Source organism: Leptodactylus fuscus, chromosome 1 (assembly GCF_031893055.1).
Source record: "Leptodactylus fuscus isolate aLepFus1 chromosome 1, aLepFus1.hap2, whole genome shotgun sequence".
Classification (NCBI taxonomy): Eukaryota; Metazoa; Chordata; class Amphibia; order Anura; family Leptodactylidae; genus Leptodactylus; species Leptodactylus fuscus.
This window is the reverse complement of record NC_134265.1, coordinates 230,072,414-230,091,779: the sequence shown is the minus strand read 5'-3', so window position 1 is coordinate 230,091,779 and position 19,366 is coordinate 230,072,414. Positions and strand designations below refer to the sequence as shown.

Below are 19,366 nucleotides of genomic sequence, written 5' to 3'. Positions count from 1 at the left end.
TTGTGATTGCAATCATTTTCTGGAAGAAAATGAGTATTATCTGACAGAATTGCAGGGCTGCCAATACTTTTGGCCAACACTGTATGCTTACTTTTATACCTCGTTTCTTCTTTTGTAATTATATGTTTATGATTTTTGTTTTAATAAATAAAGTTTCTTTTTACTGGTGGCGTGGATTTCTTAGATTGGTTGATTATTTACACTGTGTACACTATGGAGTACTGTGTGAACCCTCTGCGCGGCTAGTGCATTGGCATCCTGCTCCTGATTAGGCCGAAATGAATGGGATTATTTGGGAGTGAGTCTAGTGCCACGTACGAGTCAGCTGTGAAATCCGCAGCAAGATAGGGCATGACGCTTTTTTTCTCTGCTAGCTGAAAAAAATTGCTAGTGGGAAAAAAAGCGAGCCGCTCCTTTTGAAGTGAAAAAAAATCAGAACAGACACTAAGGGTGCATTCACACTTCGTATACAGCAGCTTATTCTGAACGTAAAACACATTCAGAATAAGCGGCGTATAAAGCAGTTCCATTCATTTCTATGGGAGTCGGCGTACGAGCGCTCCCCATAGAAATGAATGGGTTGCTTTTTTTCACTACGAGCAGTCCCATTGAAGTGAATGGGAAGTGCCCGCGTGTACGGCTCGGCATGAGCAGAGCTAGCCGTACACGCCAGCACATCCCATTCACTTCAATGGGACTGCTCGTAGTGAAAAAAGCAGCCCATTCATTTCTATGGGGAGTGCTCGTATGCCGGCTCCCATAGAAATGAATGGAACTGCTTTATACGCCGCTTATTCTGAACGTGTTTTACGTTCAGAATAAGCTGCCGTATACATAGTGTGAATGCACCCTAAAAGGGTTGTCCGGGATTAATAAAAATGTATACATTAAATTAAATTCCCCCTCCTCCATCCCACCTAGTTTATAAATTACTTCAATTTAAAAAAATGTATATTTACCATGATCACTGGTGAGGTCACATGATTTCCCTAGGTACATTTTCTGAGGATACTGGGACGTTCTGTTTCACCGCTTCTGGAAACGGAGCGTCACATACAATATCCCCGTACCCTCCCCTGACTACACCCCTCCTCTCATACTTATCTTTCTCCCTGTCTACCGTTCTCCTTCGGCGCAGCACAGGGCATGCGCAATAGCGTTCATGAGCTGATCTACCCTATTGTGCATGTGCAGACTGCCTGTTAACGTCATGAATATGTGTGCCATCCCACGGATGTGCAATAGATGTCTTACATATTGAATGTACTTGCGATCCCCTGCACATTGCCTAACTTTCTTTACAGGGGATCGTAAGTACATCCAATATGTAAGACATGGCAGCGTTTGTTATCTATTGCAGGTCTTATTTTAATTGGCTTTTGGTGGACAACAATATACAGGGAGGGGGTCAGTGAGTGGGGGGGGGGTGAGTTAGGACTGGAAGACTACAGATGGCTACTGATGTAGAGAGCGGGCTAGCTAGAGAAACAGAGAGGGGGGAGTATGTGAGAAAATGAGGGGGTCAGTGAGAGAAGTGAGGCATCATGAAACTTGTAGGAAACCAAGTACAGAGAGTTAGGGATGTAAACAAATGGAGAAGATTTAAGAGCTTACCGAGAACCTCAGAATTTACTCAAAACACCACTAAAGGTATTTGGTGGCACTTATTAGCCTGTTATTAGCACTAACTGACCATTTTTGAAAAATTATTTTTTTTTTTGGCAGGAAAACCCCTTTAATAGGAACTACAGATATAATCTATTCATTCCACATCTACAAAGCAAAGTGAAGTTACTACATAGCTGTAGAATATGTGTTGATTCCACTGTAAGCTACACATTTAAGATAATCCTTTAATAGTCCCACAGTGGGGAAATTTCAGTATGTTACAGCAGCATAGTAATACAGATACAGGATAATACACAGTAATATAGTACAGAAGTAGACACACATATGCTGAGAAAAGAAGATATACTAGGAGTCCATAGCAGCTAAGGAACAGAAGAAAGAAGGAAGACTTCAGGATCATTTAGTTCTCTGTGCGGAGTGATCTTTGCTTGGTCTGATGTAGATTATACAGCCTGAGCGCGGTTGGAAGGAAGGACTTGCGATAGCGCTCCTTCTCACACACTTGTGGTGAAGCAGACGGTCACTTACAGTGCTGCCAAGTTCCGTCAAGGTCTCCTACATGGGGTGGGATTTATACTCCCACATGGAGCTCACCACGGACAGTATCCTTCTGTCACCCACCATCTGTACTGGGTCCAGGGGGCTCCCCAGGACAGAGCTGGCCCTTCTGATTAGCCTGTCCAGTCTATTTCTGTCCCTGGTTGATATACTGTTCCCCCAGCAGGCTACACTGAAAAAAACGGCTGAAGCAACCACAGAGTTGAAAAAGGCCCTAAAAAGTGGGCCCTGGATTCCGAAGACCCTCAGCCTCCTGAGCAGATTCTGCTGTGGCCCTTTCTGTGCAGCCCCTCCAGGTGATCAGCCAAGTCCAGCTTATTATTGAGGAGCATACCCAGGTACTTATAGGTCTTGACTATCTCAATGCAAGACTCTTGGATCACCCCCGGGATCGGAGCACTTCATATAACCTGTTTATTTCACACTGCAAAGCATATGCAATTTACTACACTAAGAAATAGCCGAGCTGAGCGTGTTAGTAGTACTAAGGAATAGCAAGCTGAGTGTGTAGGAGAGCTGGCAGATATGCAGCAGACTAACACACTCAGCTTGACTATTCCTTAGTACTACTAACACACTCAGCTCGACTATTACACTAAGGAATAGCAGAGCTGAGCGTGTTAGTAGTACTAAGGAATAGCCAAGCTGAGCTAGTCGTGTTAGTACAGGAGGAGTAGCTGGAGGGATGGTTGGGTGTAGTGCAGAGCTTTCATCTCCGGTGTCTGGAATACCCGGCTAACCGCACGGGCTCTGCTGTATCTCTGTGAAATGTAGAAAACAGGGCACTCACCCACCACGGGATACATAAAACATTCGTTTTTATTTCATCCTCTTTAAAAAAAGGTCAAACCTTGACCATCGGGGTACAGAAGACGGAATGATGCAAAGAAACAGGCAGCGACGATCGTTTCGTGAACTTCGTCAGGCTTCCTGACGAAGTGCACTAAGCACGAAACGATCGTCGCTGCCTGTTTCTTTGCATCATTCCGTCTTCTGTACCCCGATGGTCAAGGTTTGACCTTTTTTTAAAGAGGATGAAATAAAAACGAATGTTTTATGTATCCCGTGGTGGGTGAGTGCCCTGTTTTCTACATTTCACATATGTCACTGCCTGTCTAGGTTTTTTCACAGTGAGCACCACCCTGGGATTTTATTTATTCCATGGTTTTTTGGCTGTTACAGCCGGAAGATTTGCCAATACTGACACAAGATTGTGAATACGAGCGTTGTCGCAGTAGTGCCGCTGACTACTTTGTTCTTTGCAATATATGACTCTGCTATATCTCGCTATAGGAATGCATTGACCAGCGTTGATTGGCCAGTGTACGGGCATTCGGCCGATCAACGCTGGTCAATGCATTCCTATGGTAAATAGTCAGCTCGCGCATATCGCAAGCTGACAGGGATCCCGACAAGATAGAGCCCCAAAGAGCTAGGTGAGTAAAATTCCCCCCAAATAAAGGTTATCCCTAGCTAACCCTGCCTGTAGATCTGTCCCTGTCTCACATTCATATAGTTCACTGCTCCAAATTAAGCGAATGGTAAATTCACCATTCGTCTAAATTGGAGGTCACCTGATTTTGGCGGCCAATGGGTTTTTAAATTTTTTTTAACTGCCTCCGTTGTCGTAGTTCCTGTTCCACCTCCCCTGCGCTGTTATTGGTGCAAAAAACATGCCAGGGAAGGTGGGAGGGGAATCAAATTTTTAGTGAGTTTGCCACCTGGTGTTCGATTGGAATCGAACACCTCGAACGGCCTGATATTCGATCGAATATCAATTCGATCGCACGCCGTTCGCTCATCTCTAGTGGTTATATGTGGAAACCCATGGACCCCATAGACCAGTGGTTCTCAACCTTTCTAATGCCGTGACCCCGCAATACAGTTCCTCATATTGCGGTGACCCCATTCAGTTTGGAACACGCGTCCATAACGGCGTGCGTTCCAGCTGAATAGCGCTGCTGCAGACAGTAGCGTGGCTTCTGAGTGGCTAAAGCCATTGGAAATATGTATTTTCTGATGGTTTTAGGCATACCTCCCAACTTTTGAAGATTAGATAGAAGGACAAAATATGCGGCGCGTGCAGCTCCGCCCACTTTTATGTTGACTCCGCCCATTCTCATTCATTTTTCATGTGCTCCCACGCAGTATAATCCTCCTACAGTCACCCGTACATTATATGTCCCCTCGCCATCTCTCCCCAGTTTCATATAACCCCTTCATCTGCCCCAGTTTCATGTCCCCCCTCCATCTCTGCCCCCAGTTTCATATCCCCCATCTCTGCCCCAGTTTCATGTCCCCCCATCTCTTCCTCCAGTGTCATGCGGTGCCCGCCCTTCAATTGCCCACAGTTTCATGTCCCCCCATCTCTTCCCCCAGTTTCATGTCCCCATCTGTTCCCCAATCTCTGCCCAGAGCTTCATGTCCCTCCATTTCTGTCCCGTGTCATGTTGTACCCCCCCTTCATCTGTCCACAGTTTCATGTCCCTCCATCTTTCCCCAGTGTCATGCTGTACCCCCTCCTTCATTATGTTCCACCTTAATGTTTAAAACAAAAAAAACCCTTTAATGTCTCCAAAGAACAAGAAATTCATCATAATTAGAAGCTAATTACAGTTGGCTTTACTTATAGCAATTAGTAACATAATTTATGCTTTTCAGTACGTCCCTGGCTGCACATTGGCAACTTTTAGCCTGGCTAAATGTAACGAAACCGAGTAACGTCCATTTTTTCCTCCTAACGTCTTTTGACCGGTCTGTCAGCATTCCTCTCCGCCCCGCGTTCCGCCCTCACTCTGCACCAGATACGTGCACCCGCTAAAGTAAACAACTTCTCGGATCTCAACGCAATCCCGCCATCCGAAGAGCGCATGCGCAGCCTTCTCTCGTGTCGCTGTGCAATTACTGATGACGCGAAATCGTCCGCGCGTGCGCAGTGCTGGTTGGTGAGTCTCCGAGAGGTGTCGTTGGGTACCGGCTGGAAAAGAGCGCCCTTTACAATCTACCGCCCAGCTGCTGAGGCGGCGGCTATGGCTGCGTCACCATAACAATCCTGGACGGTGCTCTAGACAGATCCTAGGGACTCTGGCAGATGTAGTTACCGGTTTATGGGACCCAGCCGCTTGTAGACAACTTGCTCACTTCCTGGAGGTAATGCAGGCAGGAGCTGGAAGCGCACAGTTTCAAATCTGGTGGCTGGTGTCGTCTAAATAGAACGTCACCCTATTCAGTTTAGCATAGGCTTGTGATCCCTTCTGCATTGTAGTTCTTGCTTGCTATAATCCACATACTCCACATTGTGTATGTCTTGGATTGTATTGCAGGCCATGAAGATTGTGCAGAGGTCAGCAATCAGCGGCGCTGTGGATGTTATAGAACTACAACTCCTAGAATGCCTTGATAGCTGCAGTGCATGCTGTGAGTTGTAGTTTCACCATCGTCACAGAGTGCCGCTTGCTTCTGACCCTTTTATTAGTGTAGATGACGCCCCTCTGTACTGTGTGTCACATTGTGTAAGGGTATGTGTTCTTATTGTTCCAGAATATTTGGAAGTTTTCAATAAAAATTAAGAATGAGTGTGGTATCTGCAGAGGTGAACAGTACGCTACCTGATGAGATCATGGAGACTGGTATGTCCATAGTGGATGAAGACAGCATTGAAGCCATTACCATCACCTCTCCTATGGCAGAAGAGGTTCCAATGGAAACAGAGCTGGAAGAAATAGTCGAAGTTAGCAGCAGTGGAGAATGCATTACTACGTCTTTGGTGAAGGAAGCTGTTACGCCAAGTAATCATGGTAGTCACCTGGCGGCGGTAGTAAGTGTTGCTGCAAAGTCAAGTCCTGGACCTTCAGCTACAGCCATGAAGACTGTCTTGCAAAGTGGCATACACAAGTTGGGGACACCTCTGTCTGGACAGGTGATTCTTAATAAAGCGTCTGAACTAGCCAGCAGTAGGATGGTCAAGCAAGAGAAGGTGTATGTGACAACTCTTGGGAAAGGAAGCAATCCAATTGTCTTTATTCCACAGAATTCAATGTCAAGCACACAAAAGACCATACAAAACCAGCATGTGGATTCAAAAGGGACACCACAGCAGATCAAGCTGGTCACAATAGGAAGTCAAGGTGGCATGTCTTCTTTGACATCTGCTCAACTTATTAATACTGCTGCCAAGTCTTCTCTTCAGGGTCAGCAAATACAGAACGTACAGGTAACATATGACACAATGTCCTCACATCCTTTTTCTTAGTTTTGAAGTGTTCTTTTTCATCATCTACATGTAGTATTGTTAGAAAGTGCTGGGATGTATCAAACTTGTTGTGTGCAATGAAGGATCGTTTCATGAATACTCCTTTCCATTTGCCCAATATGGACATCTTTGAGGGGGTCTTGAGTAAGAATCGTTATTGCTCCATTATGAATGTGCGGGCACAGTGACAATTTACATGCTATCAGAGGCAGGACCCAGGTTCCTACTGATGGCCAGCTCCGGTCCTTGGCAGCCAGTAACAACCATGGATAGTGTCTATTCACACAATCACGGTGCGTGATATAATAGAGCATGCAGTTTGAACTTATTGGGTCCATTGTGACAGATCCGATTATTGAGTGGGTTTGTGTGGGGAAAAATGGATATGTTAAACACACAGTTAAGATTATGCTTGGCTTTGTCACTTGAAAAGAGTATAAGTGGTTCCCTCTGTCAGCCTTCTGCACCCCCTGTGATGTGATTGCATGGGGGTTACCATTGTAGTCAGAGATCAGACAGTGGTCTCCAGGCCTGCCTTATATGGAAGACTATATGGCCCAGGTTCACTGTCAGTGTAAACTAAGATGTAATACACTGCAAAACAGAAGTTTAATTGTTGACAATTATTTCATTAAAAAAAAATCTGAAAAATTGCCTCCCCATACATGCTGGACATTTATCATACATATCATACTAGTTTCTGAGTTAAAAGTATGATAAAACTCAAAATTTGGTGCACGGCTGTTTTTTGCAATCCATAGGCCACTTTCTGAAATTTGTTGGGAGTGGAATGGCCAGCAGGGTTAATGCAATTTATACCAGAAATTGAGATTTTGGTGCATCGAAGGAAAGAAATGTGCCATTTTTTTTAAGACACTAGATCCAATGCCATGCTTATAACTACCCAAACTAAAAATGTAATTTGGCATGTACAGTAAACATTGTAAAAATGTCAAAAGTCCTATTTTTGCTCATCTCTCTTATTAAAAAGGGAATGAGTTGCCAGTCCCCTGAAACAAAACTACAGCTAGGCATACAAACATATGTGCGTACACAGGTCAATCAACTGAAAAAGTTATGGCTCTATGAATATATTGAGGAAAAAGCAAATTTTTTCAGTTTTTATTGGGCAAAACATAAAAGCTTGGTAACAAATTGGGTACTGCTGTTTTACTGACCCACAGAATAAAGTTAAAGGGATATTCCAGTAGTCACGTGCATGCCCATCCTTAGGAGCGCCATTGTTGCTTCAATCAAATGATCTGATGGATCTTTGGTGTTAGATCCCTACTGAAAACATATTGATGAGCTGTTGTAAAGATAGGTCATCGATATGTAATTTCTTGAAAACCTATTAACTTTTTCTACTGCACGATGAATAGCTAGTTTTTCTATTTCTACACACACACAAAAAATCCATTTAGGGTTCATGCACATGCCTGTGTGCGAGCCGTAATTGTACGCCATGGGCGGCACACGGATGTCAAAGTTGGACAAGAATAGGAACTGTCCTCAGTTTTTCAGCGCAGACTATTGGCCGCCACACAGATCTGTGGAAATCAGGGTGGTGTGCATGGGCCGATAGAATTGAATGGGCCATAATTCAGACCATACAAAAATCATCATATAAAGAAGAAATTGCTCTGAGTACAGCGATGTCTTTAATGGGGTTAACTATCAAGCTAAAGCATTGGAAGAGGTTTATAACAATGGGCCAGAGTTGAAATATGTCTAATTTATTAAGAAACTTGCTTACTAATAAATTTGGAACATCTTTTCCAGGCCGTGCACCAGAATCTCAACTATAAGGGTCCATTCACATGGAGGAAAATGGTGAGGCATTTGGTGTGGAATTTCAGCGTTGAAAAAAAGCCTCCCATTGACTTCAATTGGTTCACCTTTTTCTGCTAGAAGAATACTAACAGAAAAAGGAACCCATTGAAGTCAATGGGTGTCTTTTTTTTTTTTTTTTTTTTTTGTGCTGAATTTCATCACCAAATTCCTCACCATTTTCCTCCGTGTGAATGGACCCTAAGAGCTGCCGTAGATTTGCAGTAAAATTAACACCAGTCTCTGGCACGATGATGGTAAAACATCACAAATCTGCTAAGCCCAGACACTCTTCTGGAAATTAGTATACATTGCAGTTGTGATTATAAGGGGCAAATATGACTATGCACCGAAGTTGACTTTTGTATTCTAGAAAGTGGCATAAAATAAGTTATAATCCCCATAATAAGTTGGATGCATTCTTGTATAGTGTAGCTGTAAATTTGTCAATAGCAATACAAACTGTCTCGGTCTAAGTCCCCTTGCACACTAATGTCTATGGGCCGCTGGCCGTGATTGAACGGCACATGGGCGACACATGGATGCAATGAATGGGGGCTGCGGAAGTACATCTGCAAAAACCAAACAGGAATAGGACCTGTCCTGAGTTTTGTGGCCTGGATTGTCAGCCCACACTTATATCCATGTAATACATGGTCATGTGTATGATCCAACAGAAACTAATAGGTTAGTGTGCTATCTGGGAAGAACCTGGGATTACACACTGAGCTAGCACCTGGTCTTGTGCAAAGGGCCTAAAGGTTTTATTGTGTTTTCCTGTGTGTGGTAATTTCCACAGAATTATTTCTGTATTTATTTTTCTTTTTTCCAATAGTTTAATTGCTTGTACAGTACATTTTTGCAGGAATTTTATCCTTGTAGTGGACTTGTACTTGTGCCCTCTCTGACTAAACAGAGATGCAGTAATAAGCATGGAGAAGCAATATAACAAGCAGCAGAATTAAAAAACATTAAATCCCACAGAAAAAAAGAGATGACTTTGGTATATATACAAAATGTCATCGTGAAAGGTTTATTTATGGGCCCATACATGGTAATAATCTTTCTTTTCTTTATACCCTTGAGGCTGATGCTTTTTGTTCTAACAGGGATTGAATAAACAGTTCCCTAATAAATAAAAAAACAAACAAACCCAAACCTTTATTAGCTAACGAGCAGTTACCCGCGACTTCGTCTGCGGGTTGGCGGTGGCGCCGAACCGCTTATATTTCTTGTACCCCTATCGGTGCCCCCAGTATCTTTTCCCCCCATCTCTGCCCCTACCTTCATGCCCCCCCCCCATCTCTGCCTCCAGTTTCTCCCCCCCATCTCTGCCCCCCAGTCTCATGTCCCCCCATCTCTGCCCAGCCCCCCCCCCCCCAGCAACCCCCGTGGAGTAGCACTCACCTTTGTGTCTCTCTCTCTCCTGCTCGTGTGTGTGCTGGCTGGCTGCCTGCATAGACGTGCTGTTTCCTGTGTCATTTATGTAGCAGACTTAGTGTGTCCTATATAAAGTAGAGCAAGCTGTGGCGTCATAGCAACCAGACGCTGGAGCTTACTTTTCTTCATACAGGACAGACAGGCAGCGAAGTGTATGCAGTCAGCGCGCACACAGGAGCGGAGGAGACCAAGGTGAGTGTTCCTATACGGGGTTCGCTGTAGGGGGGGAAAGTGAAGCTGGGGACCTGGGAACACCGAGCGGGGGACACCCCCTACCCCCGGGCCCCCGCCCAGGACACCCTCTCCCCACCGGGCACCCCCCTCCCCCCGCTGCACCGACCTGTATCTGTTGGGTCGGGTGCAGCAGCCTCCTCCTCCTCGGCAATGTGTGTGGCAGCCTGGCCTAGTTGCGGCTCCGGGACCCTGTGGGCGGCCGCCATGTTGTTCTCTATGTCACTGCTGAATCGGCACGCCCACATGGAGGCCTCGACCTATGGTGCCGCAGCCCTGGCTCTATAGCCCGCCCACAGCTGCCATGCACCAATAGGAGGAGCGTGCAGAGACCAGCGCTGGCAGAATGCCAGCTTCTATAGCCGAGGCCGGAGGGGTGTTTGGAGGGTGACGGTGGCGATTTGGGGTGAGTGACCCACTTTTGAAGTAGCCTACTGCACTTTCGTGGGAAATATCTAGGTGTGTGTGAAATTTCACCCAAATCCATTCAGCCGTTTGATTGTGATTGAGTAACAAACATCCAAACACACAAACTTTCACATTTATAATATTAATAGGATGATGTCTAAAGGCAATTGTCCAAAAATCAAATCCACGTTGTTTCAAGTTTGCATGAATGTTTCTGTATTTCCCATAGAAGTGAACCGAATACATATTCAGCCGCCTCTCAATGCTTTCTTGACCTAGATATAAAGGCCTTTGTAGCTGAGGGTTTCGGTAGTGGTACCCAAATATATCCACAGGACACATCATAACATCCGTGTAGGAGGCTTCATGCATTTTTGTGGAAGGCTACTATGTTAAATCTCCAAAATCCTCCATTCTCATTGTAATCATAGTGGCCCACCAGACAAAGTTGATATGTCCTTTTTAATGCAGATTCGACACTGTAAAAACAAGATGCAGAACATTATAATAGAATTGTTTCTTTTTTCACATGGACCCTTTTTTCACATAGACAGTAATAAAATATAATCAAAGCATTATATGTACTCCAAAATTGTGAGAAATGAAAGTACAATTTGCCATGCAAAGAGTAAGCCCTCCCATAGCTATGTCAACAGAAAAATAAAAAAGTTATGAATTTTTGAAGGCAGAGAAGGAAAATCTGAAAAATGGACAAACTACCTTTTGTCTTTAGAGGGTTTATATCTTCTTTATATCCTGTGATCTCTCCCAGCTTACTTCATTATTACTATTCTTGCAATTATTGCTCCATACATTTTGTCCTTCTCATGTTTCTGGTTCTAACATTGAATGCGATGAATTGCAGTTTACCGTATATACTCGAATATAAGCCGACCCGAATATAAGCCGAGGCCCCTAATTTTACCACATAAAACTGGCTTATTGACTCGAGTATAAGCCTAGGGGGGGAAATGCAGCAGCTACTGGAAAATTTCAAAAATTAAAATGGTCAGAGACTAGTTTTTGAGTGCAGTAGGTGCTGGGGAAGGGGAGGAGGTGTTTTGGTTGCCTGTCTGCCCCTTTCCTGAGCTTGAGGACTGTGATAGCAGTTTTGATTAGATGCTAGATTTACATAATTACACTATGCAGTTGGTGCTTCACCTTGTGTATAATGAAGTAGTCTTGTTGCAAATTGTTCACTAAGGTTGGGTTCACAATGCCACTGTTAATATTTGTTGCTGTCTTCCGTCATAGGGTGGCAGTAACGAACGTTAAAGGGGTTTTCCTGGATACAATGAAAATTTAACCCTAAACTGAACACCCTCCCCCCATCTAACTTCTAATTTACTTACCGTATATACTCGAGTATAAGCTGACAAAAACCTGGGAAAACTTATTGACTCGAGTATAAGCCTAGGGGGAAATGAAGCAGCTACTGGAAAATTTCAAAAATTATTATTATTATTATTATTGTTTGTTTGTTTATATAGCACCATTAATTCCATGGTGCTTTACATTTGGGGTTACATACAATATACAAATTATATAGGTAGATATAATACTAACAATGACCGACTGGCACAGTGGGGTAGAGGGCCCTGCTCTCGAGGGCTTACAATCTATGGGGGAAGGGGGTAGAGACAGAAGGAGAGGGGGAGACTGTACAGATGGCAGTGCGGTGATAGTGTTATTGGAGGTTGTAGGCCTTCCTGAATAGGTGAGTCTTCAGGGCATTCTTGAAGCCTGTGGTTGTGGGGTCAGTCTTATGTGTCTTGGTAAGGAGTTCCAGAGTATGGGGGATGCACGGGAGAAATTTCAAAATTAAAATGGTCAAAGTTTTTAGGTGCAGTAGTTGCTGGGTGCTGGGGAAGAGGAGGGGGTGTTTTGGTTGTCTGTCTGCCCCTTCCCTGAGCTTGGGGACTGTCCCCCCCCCCCCCCACATGGAATTCAGCCTGGCTGAATATAGGGCATCTGCAGTGCTCCTATTAACCCCTTCCCGATGGAACAGGAACACTGCAGATACCCTATATTCAGTAAACCGGGCACTGTCAGACACAGGGATACCTAATGTGTATGTGTTTCACAGTTATTTTCTACTTTTATATGTATTCTAGGGAAAGGAGTGATTTAGTACTTTTAATTACTTTTTTTCACTATTTTATGGGAGATTCTATACATTACTATTGCGGCTGGTCATAGACATCTCCTCCCCCCCCCCCCCCCCCCAAAAAAAAAAAAAAAAAAAAAATAATAATTTTTTTTTTGACTCGAGTATAAGCTGAGGGCGGCTTTTTCAGCACAGAAACTGTGCTGAAAAATTTGGCTATTACTCAAGTATATACGGTACTTAAAAAAAATCAAATAAAAAAAAATGCCAGGGCGATAGGGTAGATAGGGCTAGTTGTCCGTGGGCGGGCTAGCTAGGCAAACAGGTGGTGTGAGGGAGGGAACTGAGTGAAGAGCAATGCATCATGGTAGTTGTAGGCTTAGAAAGCAGAAAGCTACCTATGTAAACAAATTCAGATGCCAGGAGCTCCAAAGGAAACTCAGAAATCACTCAAAACACTGAAAAAGGTATTTGGGTGCACTTATTAACCCATCAATAGTACTAAAAGACCTTCTTTTTTTTTTTTTTCTCTTTTAAAAACAACTTTTTTTTTTTTTTTGCCAGGAAATCCCCTTTAACCCCTGAAGAGGATGGACAGTGTTCGTTTCCTTTGACACTAATGTAAACGTGATGGACGCTATCTTCTGTCCTGTTTGTTTATTTTTACAACAGAAGAAAAAGTTGTGCATGCAGGACTTTTTCTTTTGTTACAAAAGTCAAGAAACATGACTGTAGTATATGAGTATATCATCCATCATGTTGTTTACATTAGTTTCAATACGAACAGACACAGACTCAAGTTGTGTCCGTTCTCTGCCACAGTTAATGTCCGTTGCGCTTATGCTATGACGAAGACAGCAACGCACAATAACAAGGTAGTGTGAACCTAGCCTTAGAAAACTTCTCTAGGAAGTAGTACAAACCTATTTTCTTAAAGGAGTAATCCCACAATAAAAATCATATTTCATATAAAAGTAAGTTACAAATATCACCCATTGAAATCAATTAGCAAAAGTGTATGCGTCACTAGAAAAAGCCAATTAAGTCCCGCCAATATCCCACTTGTCATTGGATATGACGTAGTCCATCTTCATTCAGGTTGAGCTTGCCCTGTTTATTGTGTTCACTTTCCATTAGCTGCTTATTAGATCAGGGCTAAATGACCATGCATGTGTCATCCTAACAGATGGAGCATGTGCAGTGCATGAATGACTTCTGTTAGGGGTAATGGACAGTTAGAAAGTACACAGAGCAGATCTTGAAAGAGAGGGCATGAAGGAGGTGTGAAGTCACAAGTACAGTGCAGATACTGTATGCTTATTTCAGGTTTTTAAAAAAATATGTATGTTGGGAAACTCCTTTAAGATGACATACACATAAGGATAATTATTAGCTGAATTCAGTAAGTCCAGCTAACCATTGAAAATGTATGAGAGACAATTGGACTGAAACTGCATGGTCTTTTTGCTCTTGGAGAGATGAGCCGCTGGCTGAACTGTTGGCTGAACAAGCATTCAATGACAGCTATGTACAGTATATATGGCCAGCTTTAGTGTACATGTTTTATTTTTAATGTGTGTTTAATCCTTTTTTATTTTTTTTGTTAGATTGCTAAGAAAGTTCCATTATCAACATCTTCTGGTGCAGTTATCACCAAGCTCATCATTGCAAAACCATCCAATAGCAAACCCATCAGTTCTGGACAGAATACTCAATCAACTTCGGTATTTACTGGTAAGATTCCAGTTATTCTTCTTGTACAAGTTGGAAAATGACATTCATAGTCATATTACTGTGATTTTTTTGTAGTGATTTGTTTCCAATATAGGTGTAAACTTAACGTAAACGTAAGATTTGTTCAAATTTACCAACATAAAAAATTGGAAGTGAGTTTGGAACGCATGATCTTAAATGGTCTCTAACTTTTCAAAAAAGTAGAATTAATATATCTTATCAGAGCAAATTGCTTCTTATCCTGCGCCACTAAACTCTGAATTATGTGCTGAATCTGTCATGCAAAATTCTGAGGAGGGAAGGGGCCGAGTACGGGCTAGTTCACACGGGGTTCCGATTGTACACATTCCGTCGTGGCTTTCCGCTCTGGATTAGGCCCAAATGAATGGGCCTAGTCCGGAGGGTGGTGTCAGGAGGTGGACATCAGCCGCAGAATCCGCCTAAAGAAAGGGCATCTTGCTGCTTTTTTCTGCGAGAGGGAACAAACTGCTAGCGGAAAAAAGAACGCTAGCGGTCTACATAGACCTCTATTATGAGGGAGAACAAACCGCTCGCAGAAAAAGGAAATGACCAGCTCCCATTGATTTCAATGTGAGGCGGTTTTTTTTTTTAGCAGCATTTTGACACGGATTCCGTGCCAAAATCCTGACCATTTTGCCCCGTTTGAACTAGCCCTAATAGAGAAGGAAAGGACAAAGGCAGAGAGGATGCTGGAGCTAAATAGTAAGTTTCTGTGTAACTCTTAAAGGTGGGGGTAGGATGAGGAAGGTATATTTATTTTTAAAAAAGGACCACTGAGGCCTTCACATTCACATCATTTTTTCTGGTGACTGTGGATTGGCCTCAAAAGTCACGTGCGGCAAGGAATTGTGCCGGCGTAAGCCCTAGCATGCGCTGGAGCGGACAAGTGAGTGCAATTTTTTTTTTTTGTGTGTGTGTGTTTGCTTTACCTTTCCTGGCCGCCTGTCCAACTATTGACTTTACTGGACAACCACTTTAAGGGCCCATTCACACGGAGTAAACACTTGTGTATTTTAGAAAAAATAAGACTCCCATTGACTTCAATGACACTTTTTTTTACACGTGTAAAATGTCATTGAAGTCAATGGGAGTCTTATTTTTACACGTGTATTTTGCCAAAATACACGCGTGTTTATTCCGTGTGAACGGGCCCTAAGTGTTTTGTTCACATGTACAGATCAGTACTGCTCTGTAATGTCCTACATAGTGTTTCTGATTGAGAGAGTGAGTTAGGAGGTGGGATCTCGTTTCCCTCATGTGTTTTATATGTTAAAGCTCATAGCAGCTAGTCCTCCACCATTAGCTCACGGAGTACTAAAAAATGAGCGCTTGCATAGGATACAACAAATTGAAATTTTATTCATACACGGAAATCTCTGCTCATCCTGAAAATTTACCTGAATGGTTAGGTTACTCATTCACTATATTCTTAATTATTTTTCCTTTACAGGCAGGGTGCTTCCTCATGGTAATTCTGGAGTTGCAACCAAAGCCATTACAATCTCTGAAAGCGGAGGAGTTGTTGGTACATCTTTGGAGTCTTCAGCTCAGACATCCAACAAAATTGCTATATCACCTCTAAAATCTCCACCTACAAAGGTAATGTTTCAGGCTGATGGCTATTCCCACGTATGTAAGATCCAGCCGTCTATAATGTACGGCATTGCAATATATTTGATTCATTCGCTATTGCAAAAAATTGTGATTTTGATTTTTATCAGGATTGGGAAATTGCTGTTACACTTGATATATTCCATGCAGGAATTCTCCTCCTGTGGCAAACTATGATCGACCGTTTCTTGGCTGTAGTCAATAGTTGGGTGGTAGGAAGAGCAAGCCAGCATCTGGTATATCTGACCACTTTTTCCTGTGCCAGCTCACTGAATTTTTTACATTTCTTTAAGCAAAAACATTAAAATTGAGAACCGCTTATAAGATTGAAATAAAAAGCCCTACTATATTGCAAAGAAATTAATTCTTCAACCAGGAATATTATTGCAAAGCTGGTTGCCATAGCAACAGGATGACCTACTGTTTATACTGTTTTGTTTCCCCCACTCCCCCCACTGATGGGTATTTGAAGCTTTTCCCCTCCAAAATCCAAATGGAAAAACTCTAATAAGATTTTTACTGTAAGGAAAACCACCCCTGCTGTTCAATACACATGTTTTTTCCCCATTATATGGTTTTTCAAAACCACAGCAAGCGAAAAAATGAAGAGGTGATTAGTGATGAATCTACACCGCTGTATCAATAGAAGTCAAAGGGAGGCTGCAAGTTCAAAAACATTTTTAAAACCGTGTCAAAAAACAATGGCCATTATAAAAACCTCACCTAAAAGAAGTTTTTTTTTGATGCAAACAAAGTGCATTTCAGTATACCCTAAGAAGGTATTGAGAGATTATTTTAGAATTGGTTCAGTGATGGATCTTGGATTTGTTTACACTCCTCTGTTTGTTCAAGTAATGTATTCTGTTAATGGGCAGGGTTCACATGGCAGGAAGTGGAGGGGAACATGAGGCTGTCTCCCATCACAAATTCTTCCCTATACTCTGGCTCTGTGGCCGTGGTGGAAAGCGACACAATGGGGCCAATCGGACTAAGCTTAGTTGATTTTACAGCTGAATCGGCCATAGAATCTGTGATCAAGCAGGATTTTTTTTTTTTTTTTTTTTTTTTTTTTTTTTTTAGTGTATGCACTTCAGAAAATTCCATCGTGTGACATTCCCTTATATGGACTATGTTTGTCTTTTGTTTGTTCTTTGTAAATGAACAAAAAACAATGAAATCACAGAATTGCAGCATGTGGACTTACAGATGTTTTGTATTCTGATACATTTTTGTTCCCTGTAAATGATTTTTTTTTCTCAATACAGGTAACAGTGGTGTCTGTTGGCTCACAGCCTGCAAGTTCTCCTCAGAAAACAGTTGGCGTTCCCATAAGTGTAGCTCTTGGACAACAACTTCTGACTGTGCAGTCATCAAGTTCCTCCTCTCCTGTTAAGGCTGTCACTAATAGCACAACTGCCCAGGTAGCATACTTTGATACACAAGTGTTTGAGCCCCTAAGGGTGTTATTACACGTGCTGTCCTTGCTTGTGTGAGTACATGCTTTTTTTTTCTACACCAGTGAAAATGACTAACGCTGATAAAAAATGTAAAACACCTACGTGGTTTCAACCCCCCCCCCCCCCCCCGCATGTTTACATAAGTAAAAACACAGATGTGCAATAGCGTCCACAAGTATTTCATGATCACATTGTTTGCTATCAGTCCTAGTTTTCCTGTTAAGTTTTACTATTGGCAATACACCTGTAATATTTCCGCTTTAAGTATAGCACCCCTGGCGAGACCACCTCCTCCGTAGGACAGGAACCAGGTTTAAATAAAAAAAATAGGATGGCCACCCCTTTTCTCCAGTTCTGTTTCCTGAGATGTTGGTACTTCTTTCCAGCGGACTGTCGGACTTTATCTGAGGATACTGGGTGCCCAAAGGCGGTGTAAGACTCCATAGGGGAGCTGTTAGTAAAGCCTGGGCACTTCTTCTTTGTCTATGTACCTGGCCTGGATCCACCTTTCTGGGTGCTTGTGGTGGACTTCTGCTGCCCCGGCAGTGGGGACTTTGCTCTGGGTGTCTTATGGTGTGTAGAGGACAAGGTCTGGCTGTGGCTCTCTGCAGGGTCCTGTATGGGAAGAGTTACCTTTGTCTCCCTGTTACTCTGTAGGGGTTAGGGCCTCTTTCCTGCAATAGCAGGCTTGCCTGAGAAAAAAAGGTGGGTGCTTGAGATGCCTGGTACTATTCTTCAAGAGCGAAACACTAATAGTAAATTTAGGACTTTTGTATGAAGTTAGATTTGTATATCCATCTACTAGATTGTGAGCCCTACTTGGGGCTATGGTGACAATATAGTAAAGTGCTATGGAATGTGATGGTGCTATTTAATTAAGCAAAATAAACAAATAATACTCAAAGTAACATATACGGGCCTTGCTTTGCAAAACATAGGTTCTGGCCAATCTTCATTCAGAATAGTGTGAAACCAGAATGAATAAGGAAGGTATGGACTTGGTACTTAGTATGCTCCTTACCGGTTGTGTTAAAGAAGTTTACTAGGAGTAAAATATTGACTATCTGTTCTTCAGATAGGTCATCAATACCAGATCATTGGCAATCAGATACCCAGCACCCACACAGATCAGCTGTTTGAAGAAACTTCAGCATTTGGATGAGCTATGTGCCTTCTACTTACAGAGTACTGCACTGTAGATTGTATAGCAGCTGTGCTTGGTATTGCTGCTTTAGTGAGTTGATCTGTGGGAATTCTGGGTGTCAGACCCCCACTGATCTAATATGGATGCCATATCCTATAGGTTGGTTATCACTATTTTAGTTTGAGAAATCCCTTTAAGGCTGAGGCAACACTTTGCGGAAATGCAGCTTTTTTGTTACAAATTTTGCTGCGTTTTTTTGAGCCAAAGCCAAGAATGGCTACGAAAGCAATGTGAAGTATATAGGAAACTCTTATACTTCTACCTTCTGCTCAATCCACTCCTGACTTTTGCGCAAAACTCCCCAGAAAATCTGCAACATAAAAAGCTGGGTTTCCGTAACGCGGGGCCTCAGCCTTAGGGTGAATTCACACTGAGTAAACGCTAGCTTATTCTGAACGTAAAACACGTTCAGAATAAGCGGCGTCTAAAGCAGCTCCATTCATTTCTATGGGAGCGGGGACACGAGCGCTCCCCATAGAAATGAATGGGCTGCTTCTTTCACTCCGTGCAGTCCCATTGAAGTGAATGGGGAGTGCCGGCGTATACGGCAAGCTCTGCTCATGCCGGAGCGTACACGCCGGCACTCCCCATTCACTTCAATGGGACTGCACGGAGTGAAAGAAGCAGCCCATTCATTTCTATGGGGAGCGCTCGTATCCCCGCTCCCATGGAAATGAATGGAACTGCTTTAGACGCCGCTTATTCTGAACGTGTTTTATGTTCAGAATAAGCTAACGTTTACTCAGTGTGAATGCACCCTTAACTGGGAATTTAAATTAAATGTACTGTCAAGTAGCAGTAAACTTTTGTAGATCAGAAACAAGCACATGAGAATTTGACAATGGATTGCAGCTGAAAGACGAAGAAATATGATCAACATAATG

At 42.9% G+C, this 19,366-nt stretch overlaps 1 protein-coding gene across 2 annotated transcripts in view; it reads left to right on the top strand.

Annotated features, from left to right (window-relative positions):
- Positions 1-5,139: 5,139 nt before the first annotated feature.
- The window catches only part of LIN54 (lin-54 DREAM MuvB core complex component), a 29,981-nt gene continuing 15,754 nt past the window's right edge, over positions 5,140-19,366 (top strand). The window contains exons 1-6 of one of the 2 annotated variants that reach the window (XM_075283743.1): positions 5,140-5,337; positions 5,728-6,106; positions 6,218-6,400; positions 14,063-14,189; positions 15,661-15,809; positions 17,087-17,242. In XM_075283743.1, coding sequence (XP_075139844.1) covers positions 5,759-6,106; positions 6,218-6,400; positions 14,063-14,189; positions 15,661-15,809; positions 17,087-17,242 — 963 coding nt within the window. In that variant the 5' untranslated portion in view covers positions 5,140-5,337; positions 5,728-5,758. Of the gene's footprint in view, positions 5,338-5,727; positions 6,401-14,062; positions 14,190-15,660; positions 15,810-17,086; positions 17,243-19,366 lie in introns of both variants that reach the window. The other variant, XM_075283742.1, reaches the window with a different exon arrangement.